The 20,988-nt window shown below is 36.5% G+C and overlaps 1 protein-coding gene across 2 annotated transcripts in view; it reads right to left on the bottom strand.

Annotated features, from left to right (window-relative positions):
* csmd1b (CUB and Sushi multiple domains 1b) overlaps positions 1–20,988 on the bottom strand; it is a 433,675-nt gene that overhangs the window by 300,909 nt on the left and 111,778 nt on the right. For both annotated transcript variants that reach the window (XM_081605248.1, XM_081605247.1), the window contains exon 2: positions 20,758–20,974. In XM_081605248.1, coding sequence (XP_081461374.1) covers positions 20,758–20,974 — 217 coding nt within the window. The remainder of the gene's footprint in view (positions 1–20,757; positions 20,975–20,988) is intronic.

The raw sequence follows: 20,988 nt of genomic DNA on the forward strand, positions 1-20,988 counted from the left end.
CAGCGATAATAACTTTTTCCATTGTTGCAATGCACTTTTGCTACTGACACAAAAAATATGCCGCAATACTATAACTAACCACACTGAATGGTGAAGATGTCTTCATCTGACCACGAGCTATGGAGGAGAAAAAATTGCATATGTGCAGCTGATTTCACTGAAGAAGAGTAAAGTAGCCATTAACCAATCACAGGCAAACGTGGACAAGTGTTCACACACAAGCAGTGATGCACGGTGAGTGCACAAAAACAAAGCAGACAGACAGAGACAAGTCTCCCAGCTGTGGACCACATAAAGGGACAGACAGGGGGTGGGGGGTAGAGAGACTGTAAGAGACTCCCTGTTATACTCTTCCACCCCCAGCACACACAGCGTCCATCGTTTTTTTTTTTTCATTTATACACCCCCCCCCTGCAATGGCACAGCACCCCCAGGGGGCGCGCCCCGCAGTTTGGGAGCCTCTGGGTTAATGTAAGCCTGATGTCCGCTGTCCACCAGTCTAAGATAGATTACATTAATACAGTGTAATCTATCTTAGACTGTTTTTAAATTATAAGTGTTTCACATTTGTAATTCATTAGTTTAAGTGCCAACTTCCTGATAAACATTTGAACATCTATTTTAAAGTTTCATTAAGTGGGATCCCAATATGCTTTAACATATTCAAACATGATTTTTAAGTTATAGAGCGATTACTTACCCTGCTAATTAGTTGCTTTTACTGTGTAGTTACTAACTCTGTTATTGGCCCAGTTACTTTTTTGATAAAGTCACTAGAAACTATTACTTTTTTAAGATAACTAGCCCAACACGGTTTAAATAAAAGAACAACTGACGTTCACGTTTCAAATAATGTCAAAAAAGCAAATGAAACATTATGACATAAAATCTGCTTCAATATCTTTTTTTAAAAAGCACTGAATCCAAGATACAATTGAAAACTGAGTCAAGGATGTGATTTTATTGAAGGATGAGGCTGAATTGCACATCAAAGTCTGAACCTCCTCTTCGCCTGCTTTGTCTTGTTTGCTTAGAGGTGTGAATTTCTAAGTAATAATTAGAGTTGATATCAAATATCAAATTCAGCTAGAGAGAAAGTCCAACTAATTAAAGCAAGTTTATTCTGTTTTATAACTTAAATGTGAAGGTTTTCCCTTGTTCATTTTCAAACAGATGTTCCGGCAAAACAAAGACGCATACATTTAATATTGAAACGTCCTTAAGAAAATGGAAGACAACATTTATTTTTATGCTAAATCGGTGTTTTCTTGAATGGTTTAGAGGTTAGCGTTTTGTGTCAATACATATTTTCTTTCGTTCCTCATAATTATCCTATTTTGTCTTCAAGGTTTGCGGAGTTGAATCGCAGGTACAGGTTTTCTAAAGTAAATGGATTTGGCTGTAATGATAGTTCATTAAGACGCCACTTTTGAATCGCAAGCTGTCTGACTAGAAATGAGGTGTGAATGCTTCGGTCCTTGAAGCTAACAAGCGGATCCAGATAGAAAACCAGAGAGCAGGGCAGCAGAAGTCCTACAGAGCAGGGAATTTCATAGAGGTCATTACATAGAAATATTGCGGAACACCAGTAAATCTAAATCTAGATTTAAAAGTAGCTTTAGATTTATGGGTAAAACTAGATTTATTTATGACCTTTGATGACATTTGAAAAATATCTCCAATGAAAGCCTGGAAAAATCCAAGTGAAGGCACCAAAGTAAATAACCATCTTAACTTCAACCATTGTTTTTAGATTAATCAAGTTTTTATTTATTAATCTAATGAATCAATTAATTAGTTAAGATCACTTTGTTCAAGATGAGCGTGAGCAGTGAGATCTGATGACGCTTTTTTACAAACACTTTTCCAAAATGCTCACATTTGGTGAGAACGTGCAATGCCATCGTTCATCTCTAGTGGTTGTGTTTTGCAGTTATATAAACTAATTCAAGTGTCTGAAATGAAGGAGAAGCTGTTAAATCAAGACGCGATAGAATAAATATTTGTATGTGAAAAACATTCCTTCCTGCTGTATTTCAAATGGTTTTGTATGAAAAGAATTAGATTGTTTAATTTTGTAATTTTTTTCTTAACTATTGCCACCTATTCCCAGGCTCATCTTGAACAAAGCGCCTTTGCAGGTTAAAATAATCAGACAGGATAAACAATAATAAAAGACAGAGCATATTCACAGACTGAATCAGTTGTACTTTTTTTCTTCGGCACACTGTTTTTAAAATCCTCAGTGTGACTCTGAGTTTAGACCTCCTGAATGTAACTTTATACTCTCTTTTGACAACATTATCTCTTCTCTTTCATTGCTTCTTCTGAATCCCCCAAACCCATCCTTTTTTTTTTTACCCACTTCTCTTCCTCTTCTCATTTCCAAAAAGATTGCCCTAAATTTCTTTGAAATTTAAATCGGATTGATACATAAACATTCCTCTATAAACTCCTAAGTCAGCCTGAAAGATAGAAAGTGTGTTCTAGAGTAAAACGGCAGAGGAAAAACTTTGAAACGGGAAAATCTTTATATAAGAAAAAGAGAAAGCACCGGAGAGAAAACTGTCCATCAAGGTGGCTCTTTGTGTGAAGTTGATCCGTCAGCTGTCAATCTTCAGTCACAAATATCTCTAGTTGCTATAGTAACCATAACATCTTCTGCAGAAAAATAAAAAAAAAATGCATTATACATTCAAAGTCCAGCCAGGTGCTATGCTGTGCTGTAATTAACCAGAGGGCTAAAATTATGCAAAGCAGGCTGAGTCATTGGCAGATATGAGTTTAGTTTTGGAAGGACTACACTATTTTTCTCTACTTATCCAAAGAACTTTTCCAAACTGACAAATGGGAGGACGTCTTCCTCTCTGCATTTCCCTGATCCTCTAGTGAGAGTAGTTAGTTCAGCTCACAAAAGTTAAGAATAAAATTCAGACAGTAAGAAGAAACAAGCAAGCTGACAGGTTTATCTCAAGTGCAGGAAGAATCCTTCCAGTTATCTCGCTATTCGCAGGGCATTTCTGTTTTTACGGACATTTGCACACTTAATTACGCAGCGGATAAGATCCAGCTGTGTAGCTTTGTGTGCTGGTATGATCTATATGGACGCACCTGCTGACAATTTGCACAGTAATAAGGAAAAACCCAGCTAGGTTGAGTTCATCTTATAAGCCTGTAATTAACATCGAGTCTTTCTAAACAAATTAGCAGAAAGAGACAGAGATAGAAGCAAGCTAACACGTGTAAACACACACACACACACTACAGGATTTAATGTTCCAATTATCCACAAATGTAGGCCCACACAAGCCAGTTTGACATTTAAATACTCCTACGATATTTTCTTTCAACGTCCACCAACATTTATAAATATGGCAATATCTAAGAAATAAACATGTATTTAAAAGAACAGCTTTGTCCTTGTGATTCTCTATTGAGAAAAGTATGATAATAGTTAAGATAGTTGACAAAATGCTCAAACAATATTCCTATCTTTTATGGAGCCAAATATTAACCAAAATATTTTAAACAGCAGATGATGGGTTCTCAAACTGGGTAGTCAAAAGTAAAACATTTCATTTTTAGATAAAGTCAAAAGTTCAGAAGAAATAATAGCAACAGCAAATAGCCAACAAACACTTCCTGTCTACAGCTTTTTTTTTTTTTTTGCACTCTAATTTCAGGAGAATTTTTATCTCACATTTAATTCCACCAAATAAACTGTCTTGCTTACTCACAAAAAAAAATAAATGTAACACAAAAAAATTTGAGACACTGTAACATCAAAATAAATGTGGTGAAATTTACAGACACTGACATGACGGCTTATGCGAATTAGTTTATGCTATAATCCCATAATTACTACTACAAAAGCAAAGGAGCTAATATTGTAAAAAAAAAAAATTTGTTGAATAAACCTAAGGACATAGATTAAATTTTACATTAGCTCTTTCTCATTTGCATGTTGAATTTCAACAGATGAAGCCTGGGACTCATTGATTATGTTTAATGACTTACTAAATCATGACCTATGCAGGTAGAATGCTGTGTTCTTGATGTCATTTATTGTGAATCGGTGCTATGTATAAAGAAAAGCTCAATATGGCTGAAAACAACACTAGATTGTTTTTGTGAACTGATTTTGTGAGCTTGTGAAGCAAACACCAGTCAGCAAAATGTAATCAACTTGGAGACTAAATAAAACCAGGACTAGTCTATGTTATACTGTAATAGAGTCAACCAAAAACCAATTAGTACACCCACAACTACAGATCAATGTAGAGAAATAATAATAATACCCAGCCTGTGAAGTATTTGTGTCATATTCAAATAAAGAAAAAAGACAAAAAGGTTTTTAAAATGATTGATTCTTATGGTTGTTTAGTACAATTTCTCTGTTTTTTTGTGTATATATGTTTCCTAGAGTGAGCAGGATTTAGGGTAAAAAGGGTTTTGGAAAACAGAGAGCATCATTTGATATTTGCCTCTCACATCAAAGTGTTTTCCTGTTTGTACATTGATGTTGCTCTTGAAAAAAAAAAAGAAGGCTTCTTTTGGACCGATTTCAAACTAGCTTTCTAGCAGCCAGCCTCTACACCTCGATACATCTAAAAACAAACAACCCTTTTTTTCTTCTCCTTCTTCTTCTTCTTTTTATCCGTATTCTCAGGAAGTGTAGATTCTGTATTATTGTTCCGCAAATACCCTGCGGGGGCAAAAAGACAGCAGGAGATGTTTCTGGATAAATGCCAGCTCAGATGTTCTGAATTGACAGCCAGCCATTCAGCCAGCTGGTTAGTCAGCCAGTCAACCAGCGTGGAAAGAAGTGCCAGCGGCCTCGCACTGAATGCCTGCAAACGCTACAACAACTTATGATGTATGATTTTTATTTTTCAATGCAAAACATAAATCAACAATTACGCCTGAGGGAAGGGAGAAAGGGAGAGAAATTGTTATTTCTATAGATCTGTTACCTTGTAAAGTCAGAAAATCACAATTTACATGGATCTGAGGTAATTTCTGACCGGAGTCTCCAGATGGAAATGAGGATGTTTAATATGATAATATATCCCTCCCTGTAGGAAAGTCACTGATTTTGTTTATTCCACTACAGGTAAATCGGACTGCAGGCCGGTTACACAACCACAGGCTGGTGAAAAATACTGTTCAGAGAGGATGACGACAGAGAGCACAGTGACCTTGTTGGTACCAAAGACAAACACTTTGTTTTGGATTCCAAGTCATCTCTCCATTACGAATTACAAACACGCTACTCAGACTGAAATGTAATTTCTTCTTGAACTATTTATCATTCCTGTTGCTAAAATGTTATTTTTCATTACCTCTTCTTGCAATAATCCTAACAATTACTAAACATGACTGCAAAGCCTGCGTTTGAATTGAAACTATTTAAAGGATTACTTTATTCATTTCCTACTTTGAAAACAGCTGTGACATTAAAAATAAATGGAAAGAATTAACAGCAGCACTGTCAAAAAAAAAATGTTATGCCTAGCAACAGGAAAGGCAACACTGAGAAAATAAACATTATTAAAATGAAGGTAAGGTCTTTTATTTAACCCTTTGATGCATAAATTATGATCCGTTGTGTAAGGATTTTTTTCAAATTTTTTTTATTTTCTTATGGCATAAAAAGGGTAGGAAAAAAAATTGTAAAAGAAAAATATATATATATATATATTTCTTTTAAAGAAATATATATATATTTCTTTAAAAGAAATATATATATATATATATATATATATATATATATATATATATATATATTTTTTTTTTTTTTTTTTTTTTTTTTTTAGGTGATCAATTGTAATTTTTTCCAAATATAAAGTTATTTGAAAAACACAGCAGTAGTATTATTCTTTAGGGGTTATCTGATGTCACAATATTTTTTTTTTACCTGCAAGAGTCGTCTACAGTAGAAGGAGGGACCGGGTCGGTCGCCATGCTGTTTTGTCTATCGGCCATATTGGATTTAACAAAAATAATTTATTGCATTTGCAGCTGATGGCCAGTAGTTGATAGTTATTTTATGATGCATTAGTGTCCACTTCAGTGGTCTGTGTGCTTTTATAACATAAAAATCCACAAGAAGCAAAAGAGAATGTCTTTTAGACAGCTGTCCACTGTAGTGACCACTGTGCTTGAAAGGGTTAAGGTATGATTCATGATTACTGTAAAAAAAAAAAAAAAAGAATACGGCCATTGGAATAATTGATTGATTCCTAATTAGTTAATTTAACAATTGAAAGAATAAAAGATGAAAAAATATAATTATGCAGTAAAAACAACAAAAATCACTAAATAAATAAATAAAAGTCAAAGGCTTGAAATGCTGGATGCTGGCCACCATCTTTGAGCCGAGGCAATATAATCCTGATCTCCATGAACATTCAACAACCACTTAACAAGTCGATGGTCACATTTTAAACACCTTGATGGTCACTGGGTTGAAACCCATTTTCCCTCCAGAATTTATTGTGGTTTCTCAGTTGGTCCACATTGGCAAGATGGGTTCACTCAGTCCCATCCCACCACATCCCAAAAATGCTCTGTTGGACTGAGACCTGGTGGCTGGACGCCATTAGAGTACAGCAAACCTTATGTTGTTCAGAGAAACCTGCTTGACGTTATTTGAGCTTTGACATCCTGGTAGAAGGAGCCATCAGAAGATGGGTTCACTGGTCACAAAGGAATAGTTATGGTCAGTAGAAACACTTGAGTGGCTTTATAACAAGGCTCAGTTGTCACCATGAGGCCCAAAGTCTGCAGGAAATAATCCCCCACACTGTTACACCATCAACATCCCAGCTGTTTTCTGCACTGTTTGTTCAGAGTCACTTTAAAAGAAATTAGACCTAATCAACATTAGTTTGGTAATTAAATCCAACATAAAGACATGCCAATCAGACTGCATGGGATTGTTCTCTAAAGAATCTGTGAGTTTTCTGAGGGAGATTTTGAAGCCGCTGCAATTTTTCCTTCTTCGGTCTGATTTCTTCATGCTATATTTGCTGACCCACACTTCTTGCTCTTGCTTCAGTGCCCTTTCACTATCAACCATCAATCATTATGTTCCATCTAAGTGTTAAAACTAAACTGAGTCAGATGTTTTGCTGAAGTAAAACTTCAGTGACAGAGCCTAAACTAAATCAGTGGCAAATAATAACCAAGGATGGTAGTTATCCTGGTGTGTGTGTGTGTGTGTGTGTGTGTGTGTGTGTGTGTGTGTGTGTGTGTGTGTGTGTGTGTGTGTGTGTGTGTGTGTGTGTGTGTGTGTGTGTGTGTGTGTGTGTGTGTGTGTGTGTGCGTGGGTGTGTGTGTGTGTGTGTGTGTGTGTGTGTGCGAATATAGCATTTTAGTTAATCTCAGGTCAGAGTGAAAACTACCTACTTGTATACGTCTGTTTGTATGTTTTCCCTCTATTTCATCCTTGCTCACATGGCATCCCTCCACTCGCCTAAATCTCAGTTTCTCTGTTCTCCCTCTACCTGGACTTTTTTTTTATTTTTTATTTTTTATTGCTTCATCTTTGGTTCTGTATCACTCACCCACCTGCTGTCTCTCAGCAGTAACAGGTGTTTGGTGAGGCAGGGAGCCTGCAGATCTAAATGTTCTCATCAGTCCCACCGTCCAGCCCAACAGCTGATCTCAGCATCAGTCCACAGCACTGCTGCAGCGACCAAAGATCCTTCGAGCCCCTTTTATTCTTGACAATAATACAATAAATTCATTTCTGTGCTGGCAAAATCCTCCTGGCTTTGTTGGAAACTGGAGAATCATCAACAATGCCATAAAGAACACCAAGGGGTCCTTGTGCGCCACTTCAACGCTATTTATGAAGGGACTTATTGAGCTCCTGAGACTTTAGGCCTTTAAAATACAGCAGGCATGACCTGGTATTAACATTGTTATAGAATATTATAATTAAGCCAGATTATTGCTAAGAATCAAGACCTTTATTAAAGGACCATTATTATTACAGTTTTTTGGTTTTTTTGTATGAAATTAAGGAACCACAATTATATTTAAGTTTTCAGATTTCATATTTAAGAAAAACACAATTTCTATAATAAGAGAACATTTTTGGCAATTTATATACCTAAAAATAATGACGAATGAAACACAGATAATATAAATAACATCATTTGAAGCTTAATGAGTCAATAAATTCAAACAAAATAAATCATTTCTTCACACTTCTTAGCCACATTGTATAAATCTGATACATAAATTTAAAGAAATTAGAGAGAGAACTGTTAAAACTAATCTTTATTCTCATTTTTGTACCTGTAAAAAATATGAATCAGTATTACTGCGTTATTGATATTGGCTACAGTAGTTAGGAGCCAGTGTGGAGGGTTGCGTAGCTAAAAGACGGCAGGTTTAAATGTCACTTGGAGTCTTTCAGTGGAAGGTTTCTCTGCAAACACACAAGGGTTTTCCCCTTTTCTCCCAAAATGCAAAACCATTCATTTCAGGTTAATTGGTGATTCAAAATTGCCTTAAGGTGTAAGTACTTGCGTGCACGGCGTGTTTTTCTTTGTTGATAATATAATTGCACAATAACAATAACAATTTGCTGCATTGCAACAAAAACATCACAAGATGTGTATAAATTGACATATAAAGGTGGGCACCCTGCAGAAATAATTACCTGCATAATATACAGGCTCATTTTGCATACTTTTCCTAGAACTGAATGTTTAGATCATAATGAGCATTCGTGTGAAAAGGAGAGCGGTGCATTATGCCACAGGAGTAAATGTATTAATTTTTTTTACAGCCGCTGTGGCTCTGTGCTGATTGCAGCTGTCAGTCTCCTTAATGCAGCTATCTGCACACTTTTTAAAACTTTCCTTTCAAACCCAAAATAGCCTTTGATATTCACAGCATAAGTTTTCACTTTTTGTTGTTGTTGTTGTTGTTGTTGTTGTTGTTGTTGTTTAAGACGTCTTCTGATGAGCACATGTATAACCTTGTTAGCCTCTGACGCTGCAGAACTCAGTTGGGTGGGCAAATGAAGGAACGAGAGAATGAAAAAAAATGCTTATAAGGTATAAATCATGCATCATGCCGAGTTTCAGTGCCTGTTTTAGTCTCTGCAGAACAGTGAAAGTGTACTCAACTTTCTGATGTGTTGGTGACAAGCAGAAGCAGCTTAGAGAATTATCAAAGATACAATAGGACACAGACAGATGGACAGACCTACCAAGCGCAGAGGGACTTAGTTCTACTAGCTTTAGTATCCTCCATCTGTGTGTATGCGGTGTGTGTGTGTGTGTGAGTAGGTTTAAGTCCTTCTATGGTCCTGTGTTTCTCTTTTCCTCTGAAGTCCCACCTTCATCCCTCCCCATGTTCTTTCTCACTTTACTTCTCCCCTTCCCTACCCAGCCATACTCCTGGATTAGTTCCATTGCCTGGTTATCTAGCATTGGCCTATTTTCTTCAAAAAGTGTGTCCGTTTTACAGTCACTGTAATCTTGCTTGTGTTTGAGCATAAATGCAATTTGCGGCTAGATGCAATCAGTTCAATTTGGTTTTCCTCTTCCAGAAAAAGGTGGTATCTAAGCTAGAAACGTTGCATTTTTTATGTGGTTTTCCTTTGTGCCTTCAGTTTTTACTGAAGCTTCAAACATTCACAGCAAGCAGCTTTTATGTGAGGCCATGTTTGTAACAAAGATAAGAATTAATGATTGGTTTTGTTGAGCAAAATCATTTTATTGTTAATTGAGGTATGTGTTAGATAATATTAGACAAAACATCAACACGTGTGAATCTGAAAAGAAGGCTATATGTAGCTGTTGATGGATTTAGCTGCAGCAATATTCTAGTCACTAAATGTTCTCCGATTTAGCTTTGAAATCAAAAGATTGAGCTCAGATCATGGTTCAAACTAGTTTGATTCTAATTTCTGAAAGATCTTCTGTATTCCTTCAAAAGTATTGGTAAACTGAATGTTTACGTGTGTGGCACACAATTAAGAAAAGTATGTCCTCTTTGCAATTTCAGCAAAACCTTTGCAGTTTCAGCAAAACTGCAAAAACACAACAGAACAAAGGAAAAAACTAAGAAAGGAGATGTAAGGAATGGACAAAAATTATAAGTGGGTTCATTCTAGAGGACCATTTAATCAAATGAGCCACAGTTAAAGTTAGAAACTAACAAAGCACAAGAATAATGCTGTGTTGGATATATTCTAATTTCCTTATGCACAAATGCAACATATATCTGGCTATGGTTTGATTTTAAAGCATTTCAGGTGAGATGTTTTTTTTTTTTGTTTTGTTTTGTTTTTTTTGCTTTTTCACTTCTTTGAATGTTTTTCTCCCTCCATTTGACTTGTTAATCAGAATATGCTGCTCAACCAAACAATGCCTGGCACCATGACCAGCATGTACCACATGTTCAGCCTACATGCTTAAATAAGGGCCACCTGGTTTCCACAAAATGAATGAACTGAATGTCTGAACTTCATAATCCTATTTTGAACATGCTTTCTTGATCATTGATTCCATTTCAACGAGAATCCAGAGCATGCATCCAATGAACTGTTTCTAATAATCTACAACAAAACAGATACTTTTTTGTTGTAAAAAGTACTGCTGAATTATTTAGAAAAATGACTTCTGTCAAAAATCAGTGCTTGGCCTGGTCAGTGATGTTGGACTGCTATTAATTTCAACACAACTTTACAGCATATTTGTGTATTTTCTTAGTGAAAATTCGAAGCTGACAATATTTGTTTTCATTTATGTGTTAGTCCAAGTTTCTAATAAACTGTTCTTGCACTGCAGAGAAAAATAGCTTACTTTGCTACTTACACTTACTTAAAGTAACCTTTAGAGTAAACACTTTTTCTTGTTAACATTTTAGTGTGCCTGTAAATAGGTGACTAATTATGTACGAGGTCTCGTTAGTGACTTTATGATTTGACCTGGGTGTGTCTGTGCTCTGCCTTGTTTGTGGAACAAATGTAATATAACAACCTCTTTATTTTACCCTTATAGGAGAAAATATCTAAGCTACTCGAGAAAGGTCAACAAGAAAGTGCTGGGAATCTACGTGACGCAACTTTGAGAGAAAAAAATGAAATAAACAAGATCTTTGCTGTCACATGTTTTTGTCTAATATGTTAAACTGAAACCTTGTTTAATTTTATGAATCTAAGCAGAAAACATTACATATTGTGCCTGCTGAAGGAAGGAAGAAATGGAGGACGGAACGAAGGAAGATTCATTTAAAATTAAGTGATACTTTGGGTTGTTTTAGCACATCACATTTACGGCTAAAATTTTATTACATCCATTCTGCTTTGACTCCTGTCATCTTGTCTTTGACAGATGTTCCCCATTATTAAAAAGGATTTACAAGACTTTGAGGTCACAGACAAGGACAAACAAGTCTTGTAACTTCTAAATCTTCAAAAACTATTTAATAAGTTGTCATTCTACTCTTTTGCACATATTCTCGTTAACCTTTCCTGTTTTGTTTCTTTTTTTTCATATATATTTAGTCTCGTTTCCCTCTTACTGACACTGATCTGAGAGCCAGTTTCAGCAAAACATTTCAAATAATGTCCCAGAGCATAAAAAAGGCTCATGTTAAGTCTGAGAGGAAGAATAAATATAACAACTAGCCATGTAAAAAAAAAAAAAAAATGAACTGAGTTAACTTAATTTAAGAGATCTAAATCCTCAAAGTTTAAAAGGAGAAAAAGTGTGTTCCTGTCAGCTCCGTTCACTAAGGCTAACGGAGGCTCAGCTGTGCTTTGCGATGACAGCACAGTTTGAATAAACATTGGTTTACCCAAAAACATTTAACTACAGATAATCCTCATAATTCCTCCGCCAGCCAGGAATCCAACACTCTACTGAGTGATCCAAGACCCCAAACAAACAGCAAAACACAAGAGGGAGCGTCCAAGGTGACCACACACCACCAGTCCCTGCCAAGCCGGCAGCGCCAGGAGCAAAACAGGCCCATGCTGCAATGTAGCACCTCCTGCACTCTGTCTCCCTGCCTTTGTCCCTGTTGTTTGCATTGGTGGCTGTGCTATGTGAAATGTTGTCATGAATGCAGGTGTGTCTGTCTTAAAACTGGGGCTGCAACTGGGTGGTTGTGCTCTGGGGGTGTTGCTCTGAAACCTGGTGAATCCACAACGGATTCAGGTAAAGGATTGGGCCAAGCAAAGCAGGGGAAAATCCTACAAGCTTAAATTTAAGATTTGTGCCAGTAATAATAGGGAGAGTGATAATCACAGTGATACTGTTATGTATGAATTGGGTAGTAATTAGTTACAGTTACTCAATTACATTTACCTGAGTAAAGTTAAAAAAAAAAAAGTACTATTAGTAGTATTTTTACAACACTTTTTACTTTCACTTGAGTCTTTTTATTATGAAGTATTTTTACTCTTACTTGAGTAAAATTTCTGGATTTTCTACCCACTGAATGAAAAACATGTTTCAACCAAAAATTCACCAGAAACAGAAACACACCTTCAGTTTTTGTTGAAGTTTTAGACTTTTTATTTTTTTATTTTTTTTATGAAACTGATTTGGGAAAAAAAAAATCTTTTGCCTGATTTGTTTGCTTCTTTGTAGTCTTTCAGCTGCGAAATGAGTCCAAAGAGCTTAAAGCTTTGATAAATAAATACCTAATAACACAAGGAATCAAGGAATGCATATTTTTATGGATTTTCTTTTAAACATTTAGAGTTACTTGAAGGCAAACTATAACCATTCAGTAAAATGCTGAGAGAGTTCTGAATGACACGATTATGTTCATATGACATTAAATGTCAGGTTTTACAACTATTCCATGCAAACTGTGGTGTATGCTCTCCATGAAGAATAAAAAAACATTTGCATACTAAAAAATATGCTTTTTCTAATTTACGCAGAACTCTACCTTAACGGCAACTTGAGCAGTCAAGGTTGTTATTTTTGACAAAGGATTTTGAAATTCTTGCAAAAACTGTTTTTCGGTCTAATAAAAATTTCTGGTGCATTTAGGCTTTGCAATAAGCTACTTAAAAATCAAAGGACAGTTCCAGAGCTTCTCCAATAGGTTTCACCTGCGTTACTATTTCAGTATAAAAACTGCACTTTTATTTATTATGCCATATCATGAGGAATACATCTCACTGATACTAACTTAGGACACTTAAGATTCATCATAAATCATCACATTTTCATATGCTGCATTAAGTTAACATCTTTAAACTGTCACTGCCTCCCTTTCTGTAAGCATCAATAATATGAGGAGACGCCACTTCCCCAATTCTTGGACCATAATTTCTGATCCATACAATTTTCTTAGATAATTAGCCTAGTTGAGTATTTTTGTCTCCGCAGGGAAGTCAACCCACACAGCAGGGCTGAGAGTGAACTGCAAGCTCCTTTTTGTAAGGACTTGGTTTTGATTAGTTTCTCAGCCCACGTGTTTATATGGTCTGCTGTAAGGCTTTAAATGCGGGGCCCTGGTCGAAATGTTTATGTGCGTCCTTTGGGTTGTGTCCCCATCGACGTCGAACTGGAACAAAGCCAGTAAAGATCTGAAACAAGTGGAAGGTAGTTTAACACATGAGTCGATGCCATGCAAATAGTTTCCCTCCTCTATATGCAATGAATTAAATGGTTAAGGATTAGCAAATGATCACAGCTTGTCTGACTACTGAAAATATGTTTTTAAAGTTCTGTTGGAGGTAAGATTTATATCACAGAACCTTGATCTTAGAGAAAAAACAATCTAAAACCGCCTGAGTCCACAGAATAACTGTGGCATCTCCACCCAGAGGCTTAGAATAACCTACTTGACAAGCTCTTTGAAGAACTTGGTGCATGTCTTTATCCAGGTCCAAGAGATTGTTTTTTGTTTCCTGTTTTGAGCTACTGAACCAAATAATCCAGTAACTAATTTTGATTTATTTATGATTTTTTTTTTTTTTACATTAAAGAACTTTGTTGAAATGGAAAGCATGCACACCTGGGACACCATACACTCCTCCTATTGTCAGATACACAAGCAAAGGTTTTGCATCCATTACAGTCTTCTCAATATGCCTTTGAAAGAAAAGCATGTTTTCAAATATGTTCTGATCTTGTAACTAGGAATTACCAATGTTCTTCAACAGGTTAAAGCTTAGGGGAGACTTCAAACTTTCATCTATATCTATGTAGATCTATATCTATATTTATCTATCTATATATATATATATATATATATATATATATATATATATATATAATCAGTTTATTTGATTTTTGATTTTACTTTTATAGGTATATATTTGAGTAAAATGAACATTGTTCTTTTTTTCTATGAACTACTGACAACTTGTCTCCGAAAGTCAAAGCAAAAATGTAGTATTTATGTGCAGAAAATGAAAAATGGTCAAAATAACTAAAAAGATGCAATGCTTTCAGACCTCAAATAATGCAAAGAAAACAAATTCTTGTTTATTTACAGACAACAATACTAATGTTTTAACTCAGGAAGAGTTCAGAAATCAATATTCGGTGCAGAAACCAGGAGGTTTTCAATGGGGTTCAGAGCAGAGGGCTCTTAGTTTTTTACAGAGCTGTGTGAGTGTACATATATACATACAAAGAGAAAGAGATCTAAATATATAGAGAGATTTATACATATAGATCTACATCTATATTTATATACATCTATATAGATATAGATATGGATGGATAGATGGATGACGTTTCGTTTCTACTCCAAGACATATAACAGAGGTAATAATGTCTGAGTAAGAGACAAGCTCTTCAGTTTGAGATAAATATTTTCACACTGTTGACATCAGCCATCAGAGTGAGTGGGATGGAGCAGAGTTAGTGCTGCTGACGCACAGCAGGGACTGGTAAGAAGGGGGCACAGATGCAGTTCAACAATTCCTCTATATATGATATTGCTGTGTTTCCCACACAAAACTCTGAGGGCAGTAAAACCAGTGAGTGCAAAACGAAGACAGAGTATATCCCAGGCCTTATGTGCACCTCTGGTTGAGCAAAGAAAGAGAAGGCAGCTCCTTAAAGCTTCATTGCACTGTTCATGTCGACAGCTTGACTGGTTGATTTCAGCAAGTCTCACAGTATCCAGGAAGGAGGAGGAGGAGGAGGATTTTTCAGCTAACCGACAACTGGAGCCCAGGAAGACAAGTAATGACAAAAGGATAATTGAAAGCAGGTCCTATACAGTCAGCCCAATTTATTTAACGTAAAGATAAGTTGCGGTCTTTGATAGTGGACATAAATCTAAGTGTGTAGCTGGAAACGACAAGAATGTCGGTGCTTTGGAGACCCCAGGGGCAAAAACGAAGGCTGGTTAGTGGGCTCAACTAGGCAATATGTTACTTGTCCCTGCATAGTGTTTTGAGAAAAGTGCTAACATCAACAGAAGAGCTATGTTGAGAAAATACAGAACCTCTTACGTGATCTAAATAGCTGTGGGAATAGACTTATTGTAACAGCTCACTGCACTTAAGGCAACAAGCTTCAAAAACACCAGTCCTCTACTTTTTTTTATTTTATTTTTTATTTTTACACTGAGGACCTGGAGGAACATTGGAAATACACTTAGCATATTTGACTAACTCGAAAAAGTGTAGGTACCAAATAGCTGTGGTGGCAACTGACGTAAATCGTAGCAGGTCAGGTTGCAGCTGGCATCTCTTCTCAGTTCATTGCCAGAGCAGTTATCTGCAGCGGGGTTTTTTTCCTTTCAGTAATGAATTTATAGTTATGTAATGCATATGCTACATGTATCTTGATGAGGCTGAGGATACACTCATCAGAAGAAGCAGGAAGAAATAATTTTGACATTCTCCATCTTCCATCTCTGAACATCAAACCAATCTGTTTTAAAGCTCATTAGATAAAAGGAGCATGTACATCTAAAAAAAAAAAAAAAAAAGTAAATCCCGAAGATGCCAAATGTTCAGAGTGCTGTACCGGCGCGTATTAAAAGATGACTATGGAAAGTTGAGTGGAAGAATAACGGGTAGTACAGAACGATGCATGAGCAATAAAGATAAACACGGCTGTTTGAAGACTGGAAAGAAAAGTGAGATTCACAAAAGTGTGAACTGTTGGTGGAGTCGGTGCCACAACTGTTGCTTTCCTTATTTTAAGCTGAATCAGAGATCATGTCAGAAGTGACCCACCTGGGCGAAGGAGAGAGAATTGAACCGTCTAAAAATATGTGATATCATTTAACAACAACACAACATGCACGACTGGTCCATCTGAGGTTATTGTTTCGGAAGACTTTCAGCACAGATCGTTCTGCTGTCAATGCCAATGACAACACCTCCTGTTGTTCCACACTTTCCGAAAGGTTACAACTTTGCGGGATATCACGATGTACACTTGTGATTTATGAATTGCCAGAGGCGGCTCAGAGGTGGCTCATCGTTGCAGGTATATGATGGAAATGTTTAGTGAAAGTAGCTAATGGGGTCAAGAGGAACATGAGAGACATCAGACAAAACAATGCAGGCGAGGTGAAGGGCTCTTTAAATCAAACCGGGCTTCCTTTAGCACGCGGCAGAAACACAAGCTTATCGCCTTCGTCCCGCACCGCGTTAATGTAGAAATGTATGCAAAAGAGTCCCAAACACTGTAATGAGGGCACACGCTGTCAGGTTATGACATGCTTTCAGGAGGCCGACTGGTTTTGCATCAGAACTTTATTTGATTATTTATCTAAGGGTAAAATTTGTCACCAAAACAAAAATAATTGTGAATGGCTGAAAATTGGCACTCTGTGAGTAATGTATCTACATAATAAGAGTTTTACTTTTGTAATTTAATTACTGAAATGAATGAACCTTCATACCATGCTCTAATTTTTAATTAGATACACCTGTATTTGATAGTGGTACACACATACAAATAAGAATGACTTTTTCTTTTTCTTTTCCTCTTCCATCATTTTATTTTCACATCTCTTCTATCTTCTTTGTTTTAATAGAAAATAATTTCAGTCACTAAAAGGCTGGGCTTTTTAGAAATTGCTTTGAAAGTAAGTAAGTGAAGTGGCTAATAAGTTAATGAATCTGTATTGTGTCTCTTGAGACTAACAATCTAACGAAATAATCTTGCCGCGTCTCATCGGGGCCGAGCAACTAAGTACAAACAAATCCTTTTTTTAGTCCTTCTTCTGCCTCTGAAGAGCAGACAGCTGAAAAACACAGCATGTTTAGGACTTCTCCCAACCCTGCTGGAACAATAACAATACAATTAAACACGGGTTAATAAAAATTAGCTTCTGCCACCGTAGATTATGACGAGGAGTAAGATATGATTTCATTCTCCTACGAGACTGACAAAAATATCACATTGCTTAATAAAAGGCTACAAACACGCACTGATGTTTGAGAGTATTTGTTTCCACTTCCACCTTTTTTTAAGCTTTAGTGCAAGAGATGATCATTTTGTTTTGTCTTGCTCTGCCAGTTCTCTAGTTTAATTTATCACTGCCTGAAGAATAAATTACAAACTGTTCAAAAAAATGAATTAGAAAAAAAGGTGGTGAGAAACAATATAAGTGCAGGAAAGCAAATGGTTGATTTATTGAAATAAAGCAAACATCAAAACATTGTTTGTAGCCTTGAGTCATGGACAACCTCTGTGTTGATGTAAACTATTATTTTGCACACAAATATCTTTGTAAGTTATCCTTCAGCAGTTTAAGCCTTTTGTAACGCAAAACAGGAGACAGGAGACAGGATCCCGATCCGATTTTTTTAATTCATTTCAATCAGCAGCTGAACAGGCTATTCTCATCTATCCAGAAAAAAAATGTCTTTCAAACAATGACACATGACATAGCTGTGAAGTGTTTTCAAGAAAAAAGAAAATCTAACTGGTACAGCATCCTTCCACTTGGTGCATTCCCAGCTCATCCCTCCTACACACACAGAGCACTATGAATAAGATTTCCTTATTTTACCAGCTCTGTACTGTATATTTTGTTCTCTTTGCCCTTTCTGAAGCAATATTAGAATTCCTTCCTTCCTCTTTCACCAAGCAGGAGTTCTGCCCATTCATCAAAACCTCACAGATCCCTGAGCATGTTTGTTGATCGTCAGATGAAACAACAAAAGCTTTACTTTTTTTTTTACATAGTGATGAAAAGAAATTTTAAACATGCAAAACAGAATAACCTCAGAGCATGCTGCATTTGGTTTTATGCTGAATCCTTGGTGATAGAATTCGACTTGTTTCTTTTTTTTTATTATTACTTTGGATGCTTTTCACAGTCAGTGGATTTCTTCAATAAAATATAAATTTTTAAAATCAATCAAAAATTGTGAAATGTTTGTTTTTGAAATGTAATTCCTTGTGGTTTTAATGTGCAGTTTTAAAACGAGGTTAAACAAGGTCAGGTTAATTGATCTCTCTTTAGGTGTGTGTGTGTGTGTGCGTGCGTGTGTGTGTGTGTGTGTGTGCGTGTGTGTGTGTGTGCGTGTGTGTGTGCGTGTGTGCGTGCGTGCGTGCGTGTGCGTGTGCGTGTGCGTGTGTGGGTGTGTGTGTGCGTGCGTGTGCGTGTGCATGATTGTTTGTCCTGTCTGTCTCTGTGTTGCCCTGCGATGGACCGGTGACCCCGCCTCTCGCCTGTTGACAGGTGGAGACAAGCACCAGCGTCCCTCCCATGTATGATGACGGATGGATGACTGTGCATCAGTGACTGTTTTGGGTGAATGTGTAAACTGTTAAATAGAGGAGTTTCCGTTCTCCTATTGCAGTGGACTCAGTTTGACAGGAAATGCTTCTGGGCATTTCTGTTATTTGCATTGTCCTCACTCAACTTTATACTATATGTTCTATCAAACGTCAGTACATTAATATCTTTGTTATGGCTCACATTTCAACATGCTTTCCTAACAAACCTTTCTACTTCAATCACCCTCATTCTGTCCACCTGAGAAAGGTCTAATTGTCTCTCTACTAATTCTACTAATGATTCCTATAGCAATCTAAATCAATACGTAGCATGGTGGAGCTAAAGACAGAATCAACACACTTTCTTTCTGAAAACTTATTGCCATAAGTCGTTAAATATCAAATATTACTACCCATGAAATAGAGAACCCCTGATAGCGGGATGAAGTATTTGTTTAAAAGTCAAGAACAAACTTTGAGTCAGTGTATCTCCTCCTTAAAACCTAAGGTTCTTTTGAGAAAATAAGTAACAATGTCTTAAATACTAGATGTCTATTTTATTTTGGTTAACTTGTCCTGACATCTTAACATTGTTCTCTATTGGTTGGTCATGTATTAAACATCTTAATTCATTAAAAATAATTCCTGCCATACCTGTGGTCAGGCAAAATGTATGAAAAGATGATCATAAAGATATCAAGTGTCTCACAGTTAGTGAGTTTATTTTTATTTTAACAATGTCACCGAAATTAGCAGCTTTAGTATTTTATAATCTTCATCCTTTCATGATTTCCTCTACTGGACTCCCTGTTTTAAATTTATCTCAAAAGGAAAGTGGATCCAACACAGTGGAGTGGATATTGAGTTTGCAAATTATTCGCTGATTTTTATTGTCAACAGAAACTCGTTGATATGTAGCCTGTTGAATATTGTAAGTTAATCAAGACAAACAGTTGGTGTCCCTTAGCTATAACTTTGTGAAATGTTTCGAAACAATGCTAAATTAGTACTGAAAACCTGCAAAAGGAGATGATTCTAATCATTTTGCAGCTTGAGGGAGTAATTGCAATCAGTCTGTTTTTAGTGACACAATAAGAGGACTCAATGTTCATAATTGATACTAAAAAGCTATAATTTCTTCTTCAAATAAATATTAACGACGTTACCAAACTCTTAAGATCAGAGAGTATTTGGAGGCCTCAGGCTGTGTGACACTGATGCTGCACAGCTTGAAGGGTGATGGTCTGAAACTCAGTTTGCGCTTTTCTTGTGTGGAGTTGACATTAATGGGTTATGTTTTATCCAAAAGGAGTGAAAGTTACATTAACAAGCAACACTGTGCTGATCTAAGACTTTTGTGTTCATTACTGCTTGGCAAATGCAAGTCTTTATTGGACTTGGAATCTGTCCAGGTGTTACCCCACCTGACCCCTCTGTGAGTGAAATAACTTCGGGGAGAAGACTCAGTCCCCTTTCCCAGTACTTTAATATCTATCTCCTTCCTTGTTATAGATTTGTCATATTTCTGTCATAAAACAAAGGTTCAAGGTTGCAAAAAGTGAATAATTACATGTAAAATTTGCTATTTTATTTTAATTGATGTGACTTTTAACTTTTAATTCCAGAGAAATTTTCTGCAGTGGTGACGATTCTTGCATGAATAGTCCTTTTGGGCGAGTCCCGTCTTTCTCTGGCCAAAACCAGTCAGAATGCAGTAAATTATATAAATTCGTAAGTAGGAGTTCTGCTCATAAAATGGTTTCCTGTCTCACAGCAGTAAACTGGAGGTGCCAACTCCCCATTCAATAGATGTGCAAAAAACAGAAAATTAGCTGACATGAGTTGTATACTTTTAAACTGATGCTGCTGCGATCCCCATCCTTTCCAATGTCACACTACGCCACTGGCCAAAGAACGCCATTTTTTATGTTAACACCAAGCAGAAGTTGGACGAATTTGCAGGACAAACTCAAACTGCAATCAGTAGATTATAAAGCACAGAGGAGGAAGGACAGAAAACAGTAGCAAGACAGAAGGTAAAAATATCAAAATCATTTCAAACCTCATTTTTAAGTTGCCAGGCGATGGTTGTCCATCGTAGACGGATACAATATCAAAGTCTTCCTCCAGTGCCAGCGTAACAAATGTTAGCTGTATTCGGTTCCTCTCCCCTGTTATTATCAGCCATGTGCAGTTGGCATAGTTGGGATAGCCATGTGGAAAACCAGGAGACTCTATGGTCCCATTCAGGCCTTGGACTACACCACCACAGGAATCAGCTGGAAGAGAGAGA

The sequence above is a fragment of the Poecilia reticulata genome, chromosome 3, assembly GCF_904066995.2.
Source record: "Poecilia reticulata chromosome 3, P_reticulata-male-v2, whole genome shotgun sequence".
Classification (NCBI taxonomy): Eukaryota; Metazoa; Chordata; class Actinopteri; order Cyprinodontiformes; family Poeciliidae; genus Poecilia; species Poecilia reticulata.